The 20018-nt window shown below is 41.1% G+C and overlaps 2 protein-coding genes across 8 annotated transcripts in view; both read right to left on the reverse strand.

Moving 5' to 3' along the window:
* The window catches only part of MORC3 (MORC family CW-type zinc finger 3), a 39869-nt gene extending 35050 nt beyond the window's left edge, over positions 1–4819 (reverse strand). Inside the window, exon 1 of one of the 2 annotated variants that reach the window (XM_019730293.3) lies at positions 4686–4819. In XM_019730293.3, coding sequence (XP_019585852.1) covers positions 4686–4724 — 39 coding nt within the window. In that variant the 5' untranslated portion in view covers positions 4725–4819. The remainder of the gene's footprint in view (positions 1–4685) is intronic. The other variant, XM_074325576.2, reaches the window with a different exon arrangement.
* Positions 4820–14715: 9896 nt separating this feature from the next.
* The window catches only part of DOP1B (DOP1 leucine zipper like protein B), a 100057-nt gene continuing 94754 nt past the window's right edge, over positions 14716–20018 (reverse strand). For all 6 annotated transcript variants that reach the window (XM_088794675.1, XM_088794671.1, XM_088794674.1 and 3 more), the window contains 4 exons: positions 18136–18191; positions 17746–17907; positions 15789–15918; positions 14716–15212 (listed from right to left, as the gene is read on the reverse strand). In XM_088794675.1, coding sequence (XP_088650801.1) covers positions 14964–15212; positions 15789–15918; positions 17746–17907; positions 18136–18191 — 597 coding nt within the window. In that variant the 3' untranslated portion in view covers positions 14716–14963. The remainder of the gene's footprint in view (positions 15213–15788; positions 15919–17745; positions 17908–18135; positions 18192–20018) is intronic.

The following is a 20018-nucleotide window of genomic DNA, read 5'->3' on the forward strand; positions in this document are numbered from 1 at the left end:
AATAAGGTACCATCTCACATTCATTAGGATGGCTACCATCAAAAAGTAAAAAAATAAATCCACTTCACAAACACAACAACAAAACCAGAAAATAACAAGTGCTGGGGAGGATGTGGAGAAAATGAATCTCCTGTACACTGAGGGAACGTAAAATGGTGTAGCCACTATAGGGGTTCCTCAAAAAATTAAATATAGAATTACCATATAATCCAGTGATTCCACCTGAGTATATACTGAAAAGAACTGAAAGCAGAGTCTCAAAGAGATATTTGCATACCCATGTTCAGAGCAGCATTATTCACTACAGTGAAAAGATGGAAGCAAACAAACTGTCCTTCGACGAATGAACAGATAAACAAAATGTAGTATATTCACACAATGGACTATTATTCAGCCTTAAAAAAGGAAATTCTGACACATGCTACAACATGGATGAATCCTGAGGACATCACACTAAGTGAAATAAGCCAGTCACAAAAGGACAAATACTGTATGATTCCATTTATATGAGAAAAATGGAATGGAGACTTATTTTTTAATGGGTATAAGTTTTAGTTTTGCAAGATGAAGACAGTTTTGGAGACTGGTTGCACAACAATGTGAATGTACTTAACACTACTGAACTATAAGGTATAAGATGGTAAATTTTGTTATGTATATTTGACCACAATAAAAAAATAAATAAAGTTGGCAAACTGAGCAATGTGAGACTATCTCCTTTCCCCTAATGGGCTTCCAGATGAGCTGGCAGCCAGGAGCAGGAATCTAGATGTAGCGTTCCTCTCTAGAAAATGGAATGATTTCTACAAGTTCTATTTGGTGCTATTTTACAATTGTGCTTTCTGAATAGCATTTATTTTTGTTGTTCTCACTTTTTAAAAATTACTGTAAAACACTTTTTACTTATTTTCAGCATACTTATTTTTATGGTCTAACACATCCATTCTTTTTTTAACTATTTTTTTCAGTTACAGTTGCCATTCAATATTATTTTATATTAGTTTCTGCTGTACAGTATAGTGGTTAGACATAAATTATTATACAGTGATTCCTGATTCATGAAGTACCCACCTGGCATCATACATAGTCGTTGCTAACACTTCCATTCTTTAATGTCTACAGATAGTGACACAGGGTGCCCCCAAGGAAACAGATGGCTCCTTCCTAACTGATCACCCAATACTGCCACCCACCAAAGGACTAGCTCTACTTAGGTATGAACATTTCCCAATCAGCTTTTAGTGTCCTACTTGGAAATGTAAGCAGAAGGCTAGTCATCGCCAGACATTTGAGAATGTGTAAAATTAGAAATCAAAACAGTCGAAGAAACAAAGGCAATGCAGAGTAAAAGAAATCTTCAAAAATACTATGACTAATATGCCCAGTGACAAAAACAAATATTTTGTCCAGGGACAATTTAAAAGGATAGAGAATAAGATGGTGTTTATGATAATTAAATACATGGAAAGATAAAGGTTGGAAATCAAATGTTAGAAGTCTCCCAAAAAGTAAAGAAAAAAAACAATGAGAAGGAAAATAGGAGACAAAATAGAACAAAAAAAATTGAGGGAAGAAATTTGTTAAATAAATGAGAAAAATTTCCAGATATTAAGGACTTGAGTTTCCAGCCTAGGTGCCCAATACGATGCATAGGATTCTATTAAATAAAACATGCCTTTAAAATTCTGACAGAAATCATTTGTAATCTAGAATTACAAACCCAGCCCAATTATATGTAAAGAACAAGCAATGGTAACCAAAAACGTATTTCCAGGAAATAACAGGAAAAAATTTTCTTCCCATGTACTCTGTTCTTAGGAAATTACACCTGTTTTTGGAAGGATGGATGGGCTCCACCACTACCAATAACAAAAAATAGCAAATACTTACCGAGTGCTTATAGCATTCACAGGCCCTTTATATGTACTTTGTCATTAAATTTTTAAAACAACCCTTTGAGATGGGTAAGATTATTTTCCCCACACTTCAGACAGGAAACTCCAGCACAAAGAGGTTAAAGTAACTTGCCCAAGGTCACATATCCAGTTGTCAGTCAAGATTTGAACCCAGGAAGGTGGGCTCCAGGGCCCATGCTCTCAGTCATTAAGCTACTGTGCTTGCCAAGGGAGAAAACTTCAAAAGAGGAATATGTAGGATGGAGACACAACAAAAAGGGGAAGGAAATGTCCAGAAAAATGATAAAGGGAAGTTCCCAAATCACAAGTGAACCAGCAAAACTGACAAATACTGGGTGTGCTTGAACACATCTGGAAAAGGTTTTCCAGTTCTCTCAAAGTTTGAATTAAATGGTGATCAATGAGTACAGACAAAAACTAAGCAAACAAGCAAAAATACAAATCAATTATTAACTTAAGGGAAAAAAACAACTGTATAGCTGAAAAACACAAAACCACACAATTATAGTTCTGGCTGGCTCATTTGTGAATAATGGTAAGAGTGATAAATCATATAGTAATTCAACCAAAAAAAGAGATATAAGCACTGCAAGGATGGAAGGAGGTGAAGAGTGTGTGTGTCACCTAAATGAACAGCAGGATTTCTGGAAAACAACAAAATGGTATCAACATTTTACTTAGAAATATAGAGGCAAAAAGCAAATATTTAAACAAGTTTTTGTCACTCCATATTCCATCCCAGGATCTCCCAACCTAAGTGATTTTTAAAAATTTGCACACATTATATTCACCCTTTGTGCCTTAAGTTCTACGGCTTCGGACACATGCAAGAACTCATTAATTCCTAGACCCTCTCCCTAATGCAAGCATTTGAAAACTATACACAAACGATTGAGCGTGGCCATATTCTAGTGAAACTTTTGTGCAGAAACTGAAATGTCTATTTCACATAATTTTCCTGTTACAAAATTATTCTTTGATTTTTTTCTAGCTATTTAAGAATCATTCTTAGCTTGTGAGCCATACAAAAACAGGTGGCAGGCTGGATTTGGCCCATGAGCTGTAGTTTGCCAATTCCTGTCCTAAAGCAAAGAGACTGGTGGCGAGCCCAGAAGCTACAGATGGGAGACTTCTGTCAATGAGGTTCCAAACAGCCCATATTACCCACGAAAGAGTTAGCACATGGACAGCTGCTTCACCCAGACAGCCAGCTAACAATATGTATCTCTTAAGACTGTTTTGACCCTTAATCTTTGCTCCCTTTCTCCCTCACCTCAATCTTGAAGAGCCAGACGGGAGGGGTAAGGAAAGGGAGAACGAATTCAAGGGCCGACGCAGGAGAAGAACAGCTCGCTCCTTTTCCCCACCACAGGTTTCTAGGCCTGAATTTGGCCCAATCTAGCAAGGGCTGGTGGGGGAGGGGGACAACGACAAACAAATAAAAGATTTTAAAATAGATAATGTCAGACTTTACAATACCTAAGGCTAACTGAGAAGCACTGAATCTGCCCAGATTCACCGAGGTGTGGGGAAGAACTAGTAAATAATGCTTAAAGCCAGTAGTAAGAATAAAGTTACTCTATGTTAAAACTACTAAATGCTGTAACATTCAATAAACCACTTACGTAACCAAAGGACCTTTTATTCAGAGTATGTAAAGAACGCTTAGAAATCAATAGATTCCTTCAAAAGAAACAGAAAAATGGGCAAAGGGTACGCATAGGTATTTTTTTACAAACACCAAAAAAAAACAAAAAAGTGAAACGTGAAAAACTTTCAACTTCTCAAGCACTCAGGGAAATGCAAAATGAACCGATACCACACTCATCAGGAAAAACGACAAACTCCGACAATACCCGGTGTTAGTAAGAAAGTGGCTAAATGAATGAAAGTCGCAGGGCAATGCACCATTTCAAAAGTAATGGTATTGCCATTTGGATTTTAAATTGGAAGATACTGGAGTAGCCATTCTTTGGCAAGAGTTAACACCCTCAAGAGAGGAGGTACATTTTTGCATAACACCGCTAACTTTTTTAGGATCGTCAGGTAGGAAAGCCACGCCCACATTTTAAGACGTGCAATTTTAATTCATATTGTGTGACCGCTCCTTACTCGTAGATTCAAGAAATGAGGAAGGATTTCCAAGAACCCAAAAGAGATGCGACGAAGAGGCTAGAGGGGAAACAGGAGAGCTCGGTGACCGAGTGATTCAGGCCCCAGGGCTTAACTAGAGGGAAGCGGCAGGAATTTAAACGAATGAGGGAGACTCGTCCGGGCTCGCTTCACCCTGTCCCGCTGCCAGGAGGTCAAGGCCGCCGGCATTTCTGGCTGTAGACCGCCCTCCGTCCCCCTGTCCGGAGCACCCTGCGGACCCGCAAGCCGAGAGGGGTCAGGGGCCCCGCGGTCCGAGAGGCTGTCCAGTCGGCCGCCGAGGCCTCACCCTCGGACGACAGCTGCGAGACAGCCAGAAGGGACTCGGGAGGAGGGGCACCGGCCCCGGCACGCCCAAAAGACGCGGAGGCAAAACAGAAACCGAACGCGGAAGAAACGAAACTCAGCCCGGCCCGCACAGCCCGGCCCGGCCTGGCCCTGCCCGCCGCCGAGCCGCTCTGCCGACCCCGGCGAGATGGCTGCCACTTCCCACGACCCCACCGCAGCCGTAGCCGCCGGGCCGGCGAGTCGCCACCTCCCACTGCCGGCCCTCCCCTCGCTTGCCCGCCTGCCCGCCCTCCTGGGACACGGCCCGCTCCACCCCTCGCGGCTGCTCACCGCGCTGAGGCGGATCCCGCTGGGCTGCTGCGCCGCCATCTTGAGCGAGCTACAAAGCCAGGACCGGCCTCCGCCGCAACCCGACTGGGAGGCGAAGGAACGATTGTGGAGCCTGCTGTGCCCCGCCCACTTCCGGGGCGGGACAGAGGGCGCGAGGCTGCCCCGCCCACCCACTTCCGCCTCCACGCACCGTCGGATTGGGTGTGTAGCAAAGGCAAACTGCCTGGCGGGTTAAGGCTGGCTGAGCGGGAGAGCTAGGCTGGGAGCGCGGGGATCGGCGGGGGTAGGGCGCATGCGTGAGGCGCGGCAGCATAGTGGTCACTGCATTACCTGGAGGGTCCCAAGTTTGAACCCTGGCGCGCTGTGCGCTGGAGCCTCAGAAAGTTGCACTGTAGGTGCTTGATCTGACTGGACGTAAATTGCACTAAGAAAAGCCATCTTATGCCCACCAATGTCAACGTGATGTGCAAATTTATTAACGAAATATACTTTTTGGATTTACCCTGAACATTATTAGCCTGATAGAGTCCTTTGCCACATGCACATTTATTAAGTCCTTTCGCTCGAGCACACTTATTTGTTGTCGACTTGGAGCGGGCCGTTGGGCTAAGAGAGTAGGCTATAGAAATGAGTCGGTCAAGGGCTGTCAAATACTGCAGGTAAAGAAAGGATTGAAAGGATTTTTTAAAAATATCCATTGCGTTTTTATGATTGTAAAAGTAATATTTTCTTTGTAAAAATTCAGATAATACAGAAATAGAAAACATAAAATTTATCCCCAATTCCTTCACCAGAACAAATAAACAATTTGGTGTACATTACTCCAGACTTACTATATATTACATAAGTACTGTTTACAATGTGGGATTAGACTTGACAGAGTCTTCTGCAGCTTGCGTTTTCATTTTACCTAATTATTTCAACTTGAAATTTGTAAGTGCTCATTCTTTAATGAAAAAATAAATGATTGAGGAAATGTTAAAAAAAAAAACACCTGTTGTCACCACTGACCATTGAGTAAATGACATAATGTGAATCACATAAGACTGCTGGTTAATTTCATTTGAAATGGTCTGTGTTTGGTCATTTCTCGGGTTTCCTCCAGCTTTAAGACGGTACTGTTACATGCAAGGCTCTTTCATCAACTACTGATTGAGCATCTCTTGGTGACAGGCAAAGTGAGGGTGCTAAGGATTAGTGGTGAGAAATTCTGCTCTTGTGGAATTTATGACATCAAGGTTTATTAAATAAATACGGCTCATTCGTGAGTTGTGAAATCAATTTGGAAAGTCTTGACCAGCACTTTGTGAAAAAAAAAAAAAAAAGGATTTTAATTTAATAGTATAGTGCAGTGTCTAGGCCTAAATCCAACTTCTTGTTTTATTAGCTATGTGATGTTCAGCAAATTACTTTGCGTTTGAGATGAGATTAGCCTGGATTATCCAGGTGGCCCTAGATGCAATCACAAGTGTCTGCATGACAGAGGCAGAGGAGATTTGGTCACAGAACACTAACCACTGAAGGAGAAAGACTTGCCTAGGAGAAAGGTACTAAGCTACTGGCTTTTTGATTATGGAGAAGGAGCAATGAGCGAAGGAGCCAAGAAGCTGGAAAAGGAAAGAAAACTCCACTCTAGGACCTGTAGAGTTTACAATGGGAGCAAGACCCTGCAGACACCTTGGTTTTCAGCCCATTGAAACTCATTTTAGACCTCTGGCCTCCAGAACTAGAAGAGAATACATTACTGTAGTTTTAAGCCACTAAATTTGTGGTCATTTAGTAGAGCAGGAATAGACAATAGTCTAGTCATGTACAAGCAAATACTTACCAGTACATACAAATTATTGCCCCCCCCCCCAACCCCTCGCTTTTTAACAATTGAGCATACAGTGGATTTCTACATTCTCAAGACTTACTCATATGGATGAAACATGAGGCAAACACATACAGGCTAAACTTGTAGTAGGTTGGTGTCATGCAGGGTCTCTGGTCCCGCTCCCCGCACAAGAACGCAGGATATGGTGAGGCCAAAAAGGAACAACAGAGCCATAGATAGGGGAGTCATACCACTATATTCTCGATGGTGGCTGGTGGAGACACAGAAGCAAACATCCGCCAGTACCCCAACGAGGAGTCTTCCTGCACCCCAGTCTCGCTGGCAGCCAGGTGAGACACCGGAAGTATGATCAACATGATCTGCAACCCACAATCCGCTTGCTAACTGCACTTGCTAGCCACAATTGCCGTCTGCTTTTCTACCTACCAACCAACCAACCAACCAACCAACCTAGCATAGCCCCCGCAGTTATATTAGTGGCTAATGGCTAACCGGTAACAGCTGATGGCCATCTAATAACTGAGCCGAGAGCCTGGAAACTGCTCTCTGGGACTCTGTCCCCACAGTTGGTATAAAAGGGGCTTTTTCAGGAAGGAAAATGCTCCAGCACACCCCTCTGCTGTTTCTATCAGACAAACTCAAGCTTACTTGGAAATATTTATTTGAAACAATGTGAAAGCTGGGGTGGCCGGGTGGCTCAGTTGGTTAGAACGCAAGCTCTTAACAACAAGGTTGCCGGCTCAATTCCCGCATGGGCCAGTGAGCTGCATCCTGCACAACCAGGTTGAGGACAATAACTTGAGCTGAGCTGCCACTGACCTGCCAGTGGGGCGACTTGACTTGGAGATGATGGGTGCTGGAAAAAACACACTGTTACCCAATAAAATATATATGTATTTTTAAAAATGTCAAAGAGGAGTTTGATGTGATTTTTCATGATTAAAAGCTATATTTTGGGGGGAGTGCTGTAGACTGAATGTTTGTTCCCCACCCCCACCCCCAAATTTGTATGTTGAAATCCTAATCCACAATGTGACAGCATTAGGAGGTGGGGCCTTTGGGAGCTGATTAGGTCATAAGGGTGGGTCCCTCATGAACAGGATTAGTGTCCTTACCAAAGAGACGGTGCTGGGACACAATAGGAAGAATCAGGGAGGTGCTTTGATCTTGGACTTTTCTAGCTTCCAGAACTGTGAGAAATGAATGTTTGTTGTTTAAGCCACCCAGTCTATGGTATTTTCATTATAGCAGCCTGAGCTAAGACAGGAGAGAGAAACTTTTTAATTCTTTATAAGGGTTAGAATATTAGTCAGATAAAATAAAATCTCCAACTGATCTAAATAAAAAAAATGTGAAATTGTTACCAAACTCAAGGGGTTCCTTTGGGGTATTCTATTCAAGAACAAGACATGGTTGTTGATAGGTAGTTTTATTTACTTGCAGCAAGTAAAGGAGACAGAGGATTCACATCGAAAGCTCTGTCTCCCCAAAGAGAGGTTTAGACATTGCTTATGTACACTATTTGGTTAATTACATGTTGATTTTTCTTTCTTTTCTTTTTCTTTTTCTTTTTGTAGTTGGCTACACTTAACAGTTTCGGTTCAGGTCAAGCTCATCCTGTTACAGCTACTTCTGCAAAATACTGTACTGCATTTTAACATTTAGCATGATTAGCATTCAGAAAGATGAGTAAGAATTGTCCAGACCTTGAAACACTTGTGCTATCTAACAAAATCTGACTGCTTTCTTTTTTTAATTTTTTTTCTGGCTGCTTTCATAAACCTGTACAATTATGCATCTTCTCTTACATTGAACAATGTATCTTGGAGATCCCTCTATGTCCATACATAAAGAGCTTCTTCCCATTCTTTGGCAGCTTCATAATGTTCCATTACATTGATGTACTGTAATTTACTTCGTCTCCAACTGGTGGACACAACTTGTCTCCAACTTTTGCTATTATCAACAACACTACTATGAATAACTTGTGCATAAGCCATTTTGCACATATGTATGTATATCAGATAAATTCCTCGAAGTATGATTGTTGGGTCAAAAGATGCAGAAGTGGCCAGGGAGCATCCTTCTAGTTGTTAGATGGGATGCCGCCCAATTCATAAATCACTTAATAAAGCCAATTAGATCTCCAAACTAAAAAGAATTGTCCCATTTCCTCCACAGCTTGTACCAATTTATATTTATATACAGTAGTACCTCGGTTTTCGAACATCTTTGACGAACATTTCGGTTTACGAACACCATAAACCCGGAAGTAAATGCTTCAGTTTTGGAACACACCTTGGAAGTGGAACACGTCCTGCGGTTTCCGCTGAGTACAAGATCCTGAGGCCTAGATGTCGGGTGGTTTCGAACATTTCAGAACTCGAACAGTCTTCCATAACGGATTACGTTAGAAAACCGAGGTACCACTGTACACCTCTCCTGTAGCAGTGTAGCAGGGATTGTGTTTTCTCCTTTTACTGTATCTGCTGAAATGGTCAGTGAACAATATTGTAGAGCATTGTTAATTTTTTTCTCATATTGTAAGGTTGGGCATTTTTTTATATGTGTACAAGCCAGTTATTGTGTGTATGTGAATTCCCCGTACATATCTTTTGTCTGTTTATCTATTTTTCTTTTGCTAGGAGTTAAGTATTGGCGAAATTAACCCTTGGTAATATGAATCTCAAATATTTTCTTCAGTTTTCCATTTGTTTTTTACTTTGCTTATGATGATTTTCGTTATGCAGAATTTTTAAAAGGAAACTTATATGGACAAAATTATAGAACTTTCTCTTATGGCTTCTGGAACTTATGTCCGTCCAAGAAAGATCACCTTCATTCTTGGCTTATATAAATACCTTCTCTTGATTTTGTTTGATATTTTCATAGTTTCTTCATGGCTTGAATCTTTGATCACTATAGAATTTATTTTGGTGAAAGTAGGAGATATAAATCCAACTTTTCTCCCTTTTGGTTACTTAGTTATCACAACATCATTTATTGAATAAGCCACTTTTCCTTCCCCCTATGGATTTGAAGTGCTGCTTTTATCGTATCAATAAATTGTTCTATGATTTTCTGTCCACTGATGGACTTTCTGTTTTGTTCTATTGATCTCCTGTCCATTCTCACACTGGTACCAATTATTTCAGCTTTATGTTTAAAGATCTGCTCGGGTTAGTTCTCTTCATTACTCCTTTCAGACAATTTCTGCTACTTTTGCCTGCTTTTTTTTTTTTTTTGTAAATTGTATAATGAATTTATCCGGTTCAAAAAAACTGCCAAGAGTTGTTTTTTGAGGGGATTGAATTAAATTTGTAGATTAACTTAGAATTTACAACTTATAAAGTTGAATCTTCTTCCTCTTCAAGACCGAATAAACATTTCCTTTAGTTTCATGTCTTTACTCCTTTGATAGTATTTTCTTCAAGGAGCTCATTAAAGGACTTTTCTACATATTTTATTATTGTTATTGTAAATGGGATTTTATCCCTGGGCTGTCCGGGAGGGTCCCTGGGGCCACCCTATGGAGTGTCCAGGGCCATCTGGGAGGGGCTATTTATATATAGAAAAAGATATTGATGTCAAAAACTATATTGGTGTGTACACATTAATTTTTTTATTGAATATGATTGCCGTGCCTATGCTTCAGTTGGCCACAAGCTCCACCCCTCCCAATCATATTGAACAACTTGTCTGTTTTCTAAGGAATTTAGATTGTTATTCTGGCTTAGATTCAGAACAAAGAGAAAATAATCGAAAGGGAAACATGTGGAACACCATACAATAAATGCTTGTTAGTTCACATAGTATCTCTACTATCACACTAAGACCTGTCTAAGCAGGGTAATGCAGTCAAGTGCTCACTCTCTGTACAGGGGAGTGTTCCGCTGTCAAAGGTCCAGTAAGAATTAAGGACGACCCCAGTGAAGACACAATGGGCTGACCTCACAGATGCTTCAGGTGGGTTGGGCTGGCGATGTCATCAGGCAGCTCTGGGACCATCAGGGAGGAGAGGGGAAGACAAGCCAAATAGGGCATCCTTATGTGCCAAAAGAGGTTGGTCAGTGAAATAGCATGTACCTTGGGAAGGTAACTATTACAGTGACAGAAAGTCCACGTTTGGGGCAGAAAATCCACTCTTCCCTGAGCCCCCACGTGTCTAATCCTACGAAGTAATTCATTCAAAATTTGGTTTACTACCCTTTCTTCTTCCTTCCAGCACCACCTTGGGCAGAGAAATCAACCTTCATGTTCATTTAGTTATTTACTGGCTGCCTGTATATGGCAGACACCAAAGGAACTGAAGATATAGGCTTGTTCTCCTTTAAAACATGCTCACCGCACCTCGAGAGCTCGGAGCCACCCCTTGTGCTGTTACTCAGACGCACTGATACTGCCAGAAGTCAGGTGGATGGGGTAGTCTCAGAAAGTCTTCCATGCATTACCCAACAGCAGCAGCAGCCATCTTGAGGTTTTCCTGTTTAACTTTCTCAGCACTGGGCTTGAGAATGTAGGGCCCTAGAGAGAGACAGACCTAGGTTTCGGTTCCTGGTTCTGCTGGCTTTGTGAAACAGGCTAATAGTCCTTACCTCCTAATGGGGTGGTAAGAAAGAAATCATGCACGTGACACATTTAGCACCATGCCTTGAAAGCACTCCAGTGGTATGGGTCATTTCATGCCCACACACGGGCTACACTACCTCAGCCCCTGGCCCCATAGTGCTCTGTTTAGACACCAGTCTGTTGCTATGGCCACCCTTGGTAAGCCCCACCTCTCCTGACATACTGCTTACCCTAGTGCAGTGGCCCTTTGGTCCTTGGGCTGGACACATGGTACTAAGTCCCTCTGGGAGGAGCTGAATCAGAGCAATATGGGAACGATGTTAGGAAAATTTGCCTTCATTGGCTGATGGTAGCTTTTGGCTGTTAGCTTTTTGTTCCCTCACATGAGAGACTGCATGTGAGGTGATGGTTAGCTTTGGGTTAAGAAAATTCTCCCTCGTCTCATTCCTGGCAGGGGAGATATGAGGTGATGAAGAGTCTTTTTGTCTGTTTTGCCTGCATCAGCAGATGATGTAGAGAAGTAAGTATCAGAATGACGTGACAGGCATGTTGCCAGGCTTTGGAAGACCTTGGGCCAACTGTCCCAGGCGAGAACAGTAGGTATTGTTTGTCCAAGTAAACTAGTCCTCTAGCTGGATAAGCAATATTTTTATCACAGTAACTGCCGCATCCTCCTGGAACTGGCCATTCCCTCAAGGGGAAGCAGGAACAAGGAGCTTGGCTCTAAGGTACATCTGAAAAAATATATAAGACAGACCACAGTTGACAGTGTAAATTTCATCATTTGTCATTGGCGATTCTTCATCATTCTAACATTTTGCAAACTTGTATGCAACATGCAGCTTACAACATCAGGAGATGCCCTGACTTCCAGCCGCGGACCTGGTGAGGTCTGGCTGGTTCTCAACCTCTCCAGTGTTGTTCCCCAAGGTTAACCTTTTTGAGAACTTCCAGGTTACCCCGAAAGTAAGACCTCGCTGGACAATCAGCTCTAATGCATCTTTTGCCTCCAAAAGACGCATTAGAGCTGACTGTTCGACGAGGTCTTATTTTCGGGGAAACACGGTTGTTAACATTTTAGAAACTTATGTACAACTTGTAGCTTGCAGCATCAAGAGACACCCTAACTTCCAGCAACAACAGCAACAATAGCAGCAGCATTCTTGAGAACTTGCATTTTGACATCTTGTACGCAGCTTGCAGCCTGCAACATGAGGAGATGTCCTAACTTCCAGCAACAACAGCAGCAGCATTCTTGGGAATTTATTAACATTTTGGAAACTGTATGCAACTTGCAGCTTGCAGCATCAAGAGACGCCTCAGTTTTCAAGCTGTGGACCTGGCAAGGTTTTGATCCCTGACCTTCCCAGTGTCGTTTCCCAGTTTGGTGAACTTTTGGCATCTACTGTAATAGTTGCTATCCTATAAATTTTATTACTGCTTTTAGATACTCTTTATTGATGTTGTTATTTAGCCAAGTGATTTTTGATCAATAGTAAACATATGTTGGGATCTCTTAAACTTATATGTATACTCCTTCGATATGACATTGTTATCAATATACATAGTTTAGTCTTAACTGCCTTTACTGTCATTAGCACATTCTATTAATTGCCTTTGTCTTTTGCTATTGCATATTGCTAAATAGATTAGATATTGCTAAATAAATTAATTAGCCCCACTCTAGCATGTCCTCCCCTTTCTTTTCCCCACTTGTCATTACAAGCAGTCATCTCCAAAGTGAGGTGCACACAGGCCTCTGTTGTGAAAAAGAAAATATCAGAACTGCTAATTCTGTTTTTCCTCATACTTTAAAAATCTCCATTTCCTTTTATAAAATACACAATGTATGTTGGTACTCACGTAAATTAACATGACACACAGGCTTATGGATATCGGGGGAGGCACATGCTTCATTTTTACTGATGGGTGTGTGATCAAAACTATTTATATAGATCTCAGAGAGGGCAGAGATGGTTAGCTACTGCAACCTTAAGAGGAGTTACCACCAATATTCCCTTTTCTCAGATGATAAAACTGAGGCACGAAGTATTTGCCCAGGCTAGTACATGGGGAAGCTGAGTGTCAATCCCAAGCACGCTGACTTCAGAGCTTGTATCACCTACTGTGGTGCACACTGACAAAAGATTTAATGCGTATTACAAGATGGCTTCTTGAGTGTTCTGACAGAAAGACGCGCTGTTGACTCCCTGTCCTTTAAGAGTTCTATTTAATAAATAAGGATTAAATTACACGTGGTATTATCAGAGACCAATAAGTTGCTTTAGATATTGGGGAGAAAAAAACTGAACAGCGAAATTAGTAAATCTAAGTATAGATGTAAGAGCTACATCTATAGCATAATGCTACTGATAGAAATATACTACTAGTTTGCTGTAAATTTTGAGGAACGTATACACCCATCTTGACGTTAACTGTTAATGAGCACATGGTTATCATCTCACAACCTGAATTACAGGGCACTCGTAGTATAAGTTACATAGAATTTATAATTCTATACTTCAATATTAAAACTTGAGTGACCAAAACTTGCAAATGTTTTTAAAGATATCCCCTACATACAAAAACATGAACATAACTTCCATGTAATTTTAAACACATTATTTGTTTGAATAATCACATATCTAGCGGTGACTTTCGATTCTCATTTTCAGCCCTTATTTAGGGAACCGAGTGGTTCTTTGCTCCCCAGATCCTATACTGGGGCTAATGCACAAACTGCTTCTGCACTGCACGCACACCAGTAAGCAGCGGGGTGTCGGGAGAAACTACCTGATAATGTTAGCCGAATTGCAAGACACCCTTACCCACAGGGTGACATGAGAGCACTCATTAGGGCAGTGGGTATCATCTGGCCAGGAAAGGGATTTCATGTAATGCTCCGGGGACTGAAAAGGGGACATGAGCTAGGCAGGTCTGGAAGGCAAGCCCCAGCAGAGGAGGGGCGCCCAGCCAGGATTCTAAATAGGGGAGTTGGCATGAGACAAAAAGACTCAGAAAGAGTGGGATGACATGCGGCCAGGCTAGAGAAGTCTATGCCTAGAAAGGGATTACTTTAATGAACAGTGATGTCTACAAAGTAGAAAATAGATCTCAGAAAGGAGAGAGGCAAAGGGAAGAGGTCCCAAGCCTGAGTTTCCCGGACGGTCTTTTCAGGCATGAAAGCCTCCGTGACGACGCTGACTGATTTATGTTACGTGGAAAGTGCTGGCAAGGTACATACTGAGTGGTACATAACTAAGGTTACAGCTGTCAGAGTTTTGCAAACTAGGTATTTCTTACACAGCTGAACAGTGCAAATACGTGATTGTAATGGGCACGAGTTAAACATGTTGAGGTATCTTCCCAAAGCGCTCAGCACTGCTGAATAGCCAATCATAATGTGCGATTACTCTTTTCAGAAAATAATATATTTTAGTCTTAAAATGTAGTCCCCAAAAAATCACTTTAAAGGGTGTATGTGTGAAAGGTTAGAAGTAGTATTTGACAAGTTAAAAGTTTTAGAAAAATATACTGAGACAGACCATGTATCTGCATCAACAAAGAAAATAACTCTTCATTTTCTTCATAGTTTTACTTCACATTACAAACTTTGTGCTACTGTTAGATGATATATTAACTTTATTTTCTTTACATAAATTGAGGAAGAAACATACAATCAGGTCCAAATATATTACAAGGCATTTAGGGAGGTGTGTTTTGTTGCCCAACAGAAAGTTATCTGAAATCTACTTTCAAAATTGAAATAGACTTGTTTTCAAAAGCACTATCCTCGCTTCCTTCTTGTTTAGAATATACCCCGGTTTCTGCTGAAGTATCAGTGAATGGATTAAATAAATTGTCTTATAAGGTTAACATTCCAGATGTTCCAAAAAGTCATATTCAACACATTCCTCTAGTTGTTTCAAGACCCTGGAGCTATCTGTGACAGGAAACTCTAAGAATGGAGGGCCTTGGGTGTCAGCAGGCAGTGTATTTTGGGTTTTAAAAGCACAGTTTAGAGTCTTAAAGAATGGCATCAATTGCCTAATGCTGGAAACAGAATGTTGGCGCAGAAGAGGGAATTCGCTCTTCAGGGTAACCTCATCGAAGCCAATTTCCTGCAAAAAAAAGAAAAAACCCATTAAAAATGATAATAGCTTTGCTATGGGTTAGAGATGCAAGTGAGTTCGTGCAGGTGGCAAATCCTCAGGGGGGTTCTTTATGCAAATTCATGATCAGCACTAATGACGGCATAAACTCAATTGCTAGGTCGTCAACTGACACTTTCTACCAGGGTTTCATCCAAAGCCCACCCCCGCTGGAGGGCCCTGCCATTCCTCCAACAGGTCCTTGCTCGAAGTATTAGGTGGGTGCCAAAGTAATGTGGTTTTCGCAATTATTTTCAACCTTTTAAACCGCAATTACTTTTGCACCGACCTAGCAATAAAGTACTTCTATATGTGACTGTTATTCAGGATTGTGTTCACCTCTTAGCAACTGGGATGAGAAGGTGACATGTAAATGAGAAAATAAAGGTGGAATTTATGATCATCTCCAAGTTTGAACACTCAGATAAGAGAGATTTTGAAAATTCAAAGTCATTAAAATCAAGTGGCACATTAAAATACTTCACTTATTGCTTAGCCCTTCTCCCCTCTTCCACGAATATAAATTTTAAAAAGAAAAACACTTACCCCGTATTTTAATTTTAGGAGGTCTAGAATCCTAACAGTGTGGGGTTTGCATTCTTGATGATTTTCCTCTAGATCTGATAGGAACGCAGGGCCCTCTGTGTCCACTTCTGGCACAAATGCCCACCTGTAACTGGAGGAAGAAAACCCAAGGTCAGACATGCTGGGCTCAGAGCCCACTTAAAAAAGATTGTTAGTTTTACTGAGTTTTATTCACATGCCATATAATTCACCTGTTTAAAGCGTACAATTCAATGGCTTTTAGTACATTCACAGAATTGTGCACTTGTTACAGTGATGAATCTACACTGACACGTCATCACCCAGAGTCCACAGTTTACCTCAGGGTTCACTCTTGCTTGGTGTTGCACATTTCATGGGTTTGGACTAATTTACAATGACACGTATCATCATGATAGTATTATATAGTGTAGTCTATAGTCTCGCTGCCCTAAATGTCCTCTGTGCCCTGTCTCCCCACACCCCAACCCCTGGCAACCACTGATCTTTTTACTGTCTTCATAGTTTTGCCTTTTCCAGAATGTCAGAGTTGGAATCAGACAGTATACAGCCATTTCAGATTGGCTTCTTTCATTTAGTAATATGCATTTAAGGAGAACCTGCTTTTTTTTTTTTTTTTTTTTTTTAACTTTTATTTATTTACGTGTGTTTTTCCAGGACCCATCAGCTCCAAGTCAAGTAGTTGTTTCAATCTAGTTGTGGAGAGCACAGCTCACAGTGGCCCAGGTGGGGATCAAACCGGCAACCTTGTTGTTAAGAACACTGCACTCTAACCAACTGAGCTAATTGGCCACCCCAGAGAACCGACATTTTAACCACAAATATTTCTACATGATTATTCTCTTTAGTGAAGTGGGACAGAGAGAAGTGGCATGTGGGACCAGGCATGAAATTAAACATATGAGCAGCTGTGTTAAGCCTACAGGAAATGTAAGCCAACAGGGGCAAAGTGAATTCAGATGGTGTGTTCTATGTATTTAAAAACAAAGACAGGGCCGGCCCAGTGGCTCAGGAGGTTAGAGTTCCATGCTCCTAACTCCGAAGGCTGCCGGTTCGATTCCCACATGGGCCAGTGGGCTCTCAACCACAAGGTTGCCAGTTCAATTCCTCGAGTCCCGCAAGGGATGGTGGGCTGTGCCCCCTGCAACTAGCAACGGCAACCGGACCTGGAGCTGAGCTGCGTCCTCCACAACTAAGACTGAAAGGACAACAACTTGAAGCTGAACGGCACCCTCCACAACTAAGATTGAAAGGACAACAACTTGACTTGGAAAAAAGGCCTGGAAGTACACACTGTTCCCCAATAAAGTCCTGTTAAAAAAATAATAATAATAAAATGAAAACAAAGACAGGGCGGCAGGATGGCTCAGTAGGTTAGAGAGCAAGCTCTTAACAAGGTTGCCGGTTTGATTCCCACATGGGCCAGGGAGCTGCACCCTCCACAACTAGATTGAAAAAAAAACCCAACGACTTGACTTGGAGCTGAGCTGTGCCCCCACAACTGGATTGAAAAATGACTTGACACCCTGGAAAAACACACTGTTCCCCAATAATTCCCCAAGTAAAAAACAAAACAAAACAAAACAAACAGATAAAAAAAATCTACACAAATGCAGTGCGGACCACCAGTGGGTGTTTTAGAAGCATCCAGTAGCAGAACCCACCTAAACACGTACATACGTACACACGTACACACACACACACACACACAGGCGCACACATACGCACACGACACACGCTCATGCACCCGTAAATACTACTGTGAGCCAAATTCATGAAACCACAGATGCTGCAAGTAACCTGAAAGCTGGTGTTCTGAGCAGGCTTATCAGCCACTAGTAGCCATACTGGCTTCTCAGACTGTACAGGAAAGAAAAGTGAAAGTGCTCAGGAGAAAAGTCTCTACTTCAAAGAAGACACATGATCTTATCTCACTTACATTTGAAATAATGGCATCTTGTCAGGTGGAAAAGAAAGTGCTGTGTCCAAGAATTTGCAAGCTGATAAATATAAGATGAGTTCACTTTGGGCAATCTCCCCCATCAAGGGCCCATTTCCATCAGCAACTGAAACTTTCTTTCTGTTGATTTTGTTGCTGCTTCTATAAATTTGCAAAGAAACTCTTGTTATAAATTCATCCACATCTGCTGTAGTCCATTTGCCTATGCAATGTCCATAAGAAAGTTTTTCTTTTTAAGAAATGATCAAAATAGCTGGTCCCTTCACAAGAACTTCAAGACAATAGTATTTACCATTAGATAACCCGACATCATAACGTGATGTCCACTAATTACTGTCCCGTATGTGCACAGATGCTTGTACTACTTACCTCAATGATTCATCATCCTCTTTCAGGTCTTCTTCAAGCTGTATGAGTGTCTGAATCTTAAAAAGAAAACATGAATTCACGTTATTATTTGAGAGAGATTAAAACTAGCTTAATGTTTAAAATGTGTATGTCCATGAAAAAGTAGCACATAAAGTGAAACAAACAATCAACAAAATGAAAAGACAACCTACTGTTAAAGACTAAGATGGCGTCATTCATGCTGAAGTCCATGACACCAAGCCTAGATGAACACCTGAGCTAACTGCAGTTTCAACCTTCACCAGGAACATAATCTTAAACAAACAGTATGGAATTTTCTCACCAACACCAATGGAGTAATCTGTCACAAGGGCCAAGTACACTTCCGGAGAAAAAGAGGCAATCTGCATGATAAAACCCTTCCCATTCTATGTCTTGGAATTCTTTCTTTTGCTAATAGCTTCCTGGTCCCACCCTTCTTTTCTATAAGAACCTTCCATTTCAGTACAACTTCCCTGGAGCTGATTGTGAAGTACCAACTTGGTTATCTTCTGCATTGATAAGAGTTTCTAGAGATAGGGTTGTTCACCTCTTCCTGGTACAGGGAGGGAGACACACTTACAAATTGAGATTTCCCTTACAAATGTAAATATCTTTTATAAAGGGTAACCTCTACCTGATATATTATATTATATTATATTAATTATATTATATTATATTATATTATATTATATTATATTATATTATATTATATTATATTATATTCCCGGTCTTATAGTAAAATAAGGACAGGTCTTATATTAATTTTTGCTCCAAAAGACGCATTAGAGCTGATTGTCTGGCTAGGTCTTATTTTTAGGGAAACATGGTATGATCCCATTTGTAGTTGACCAAAATATCGTTATGCAGCACATGATTGCATACTTGACCCTTGAATAATACGGATCTCAGTATAAGGGGACCCACGCAGTTCTAACCTGTGATATTTAAGGGTCAACTAACTGCATTCTCGATTCTCAGCGGGGAATCTGTATGTGGAGGGCTAACTTAAGTTTCATGTGAATTTTGGACTGTGCAGGTGGTCAGTGCCCCTAACCCCCATGTTGTTCAAGGGTCAACTGTATACCTGAAGGAAATGAAACACTATATCGAAGAGGTATCTACACCCCAGATTCATAGCAGCATTGTTTACAATAACCAAGACATGAAAAAAAATCTAAGCATCCATCAACAGATGAATGGATTAAGAAAATATTGTATATGTACACAATGGAATATTATTCAGCCATAAAAAGGAGGAAATCCTGCCATTTGTGACAATGTGGATGAAACCTGAAAGCATTTTGCTAAGTGAAATAAGTCACACAAATACTATATAATCTCACTTACAAGAAATCAAAATAAAACAAAATAAACAAAAACAAACCAGTCATAAAAAAGATCAGGTTTGTGGTTACCAGAGGTGGGGTGGGTCGGGAGGTGAGGGAATGCTGGGGGAGAGGAAACTGGGTGAAGGCGGTCAAAAAGTAAAAACTTGCAGTTTTAAGATAATTAAGTACTAGGGATGTGTGGATGAAAAAGGGGTTCTATGGAAAGTAACCTCTGATCATAAATGCCTAACTGGGCAGGCCATGGTGGGTAATGCCCCAGGCACACAACTTCTTTACTAAAAGGCTTATCTTTGCCTTAAGCAGCCCTGTCCATTGTTTCTGTGCATCTAGGTTAACACACCTTTGAAATAAGCGTGATCATCTTCAAGAGCGCCCAGAATCTTGTTAACTGTCCTGTAATCCAACCCCCACCTCGCCTCCTCCCACCTCCACGGCATCTTCCTTATGTTCCCTCCTTAATTTCAAATGCATAAAAGAATCTGCAAAACTGCTATTCTGTGGAGCATTTGAGAT

This window comes from Rhinolophus sinicus, chromosome 17 (assembly GCF_057876585.1).
Source record: "Rhinolophus sinicus isolate RSI-liver-muscle chromosome 17, RSI-T2T, whole genome shotgun sequence".
NCBI classification, from domain to species: Eukaryota; Metazoa; Chordata; class Mammalia; order Chiroptera; family Rhinolophidae; genus Rhinolophus; species Rhinolophus sinicus.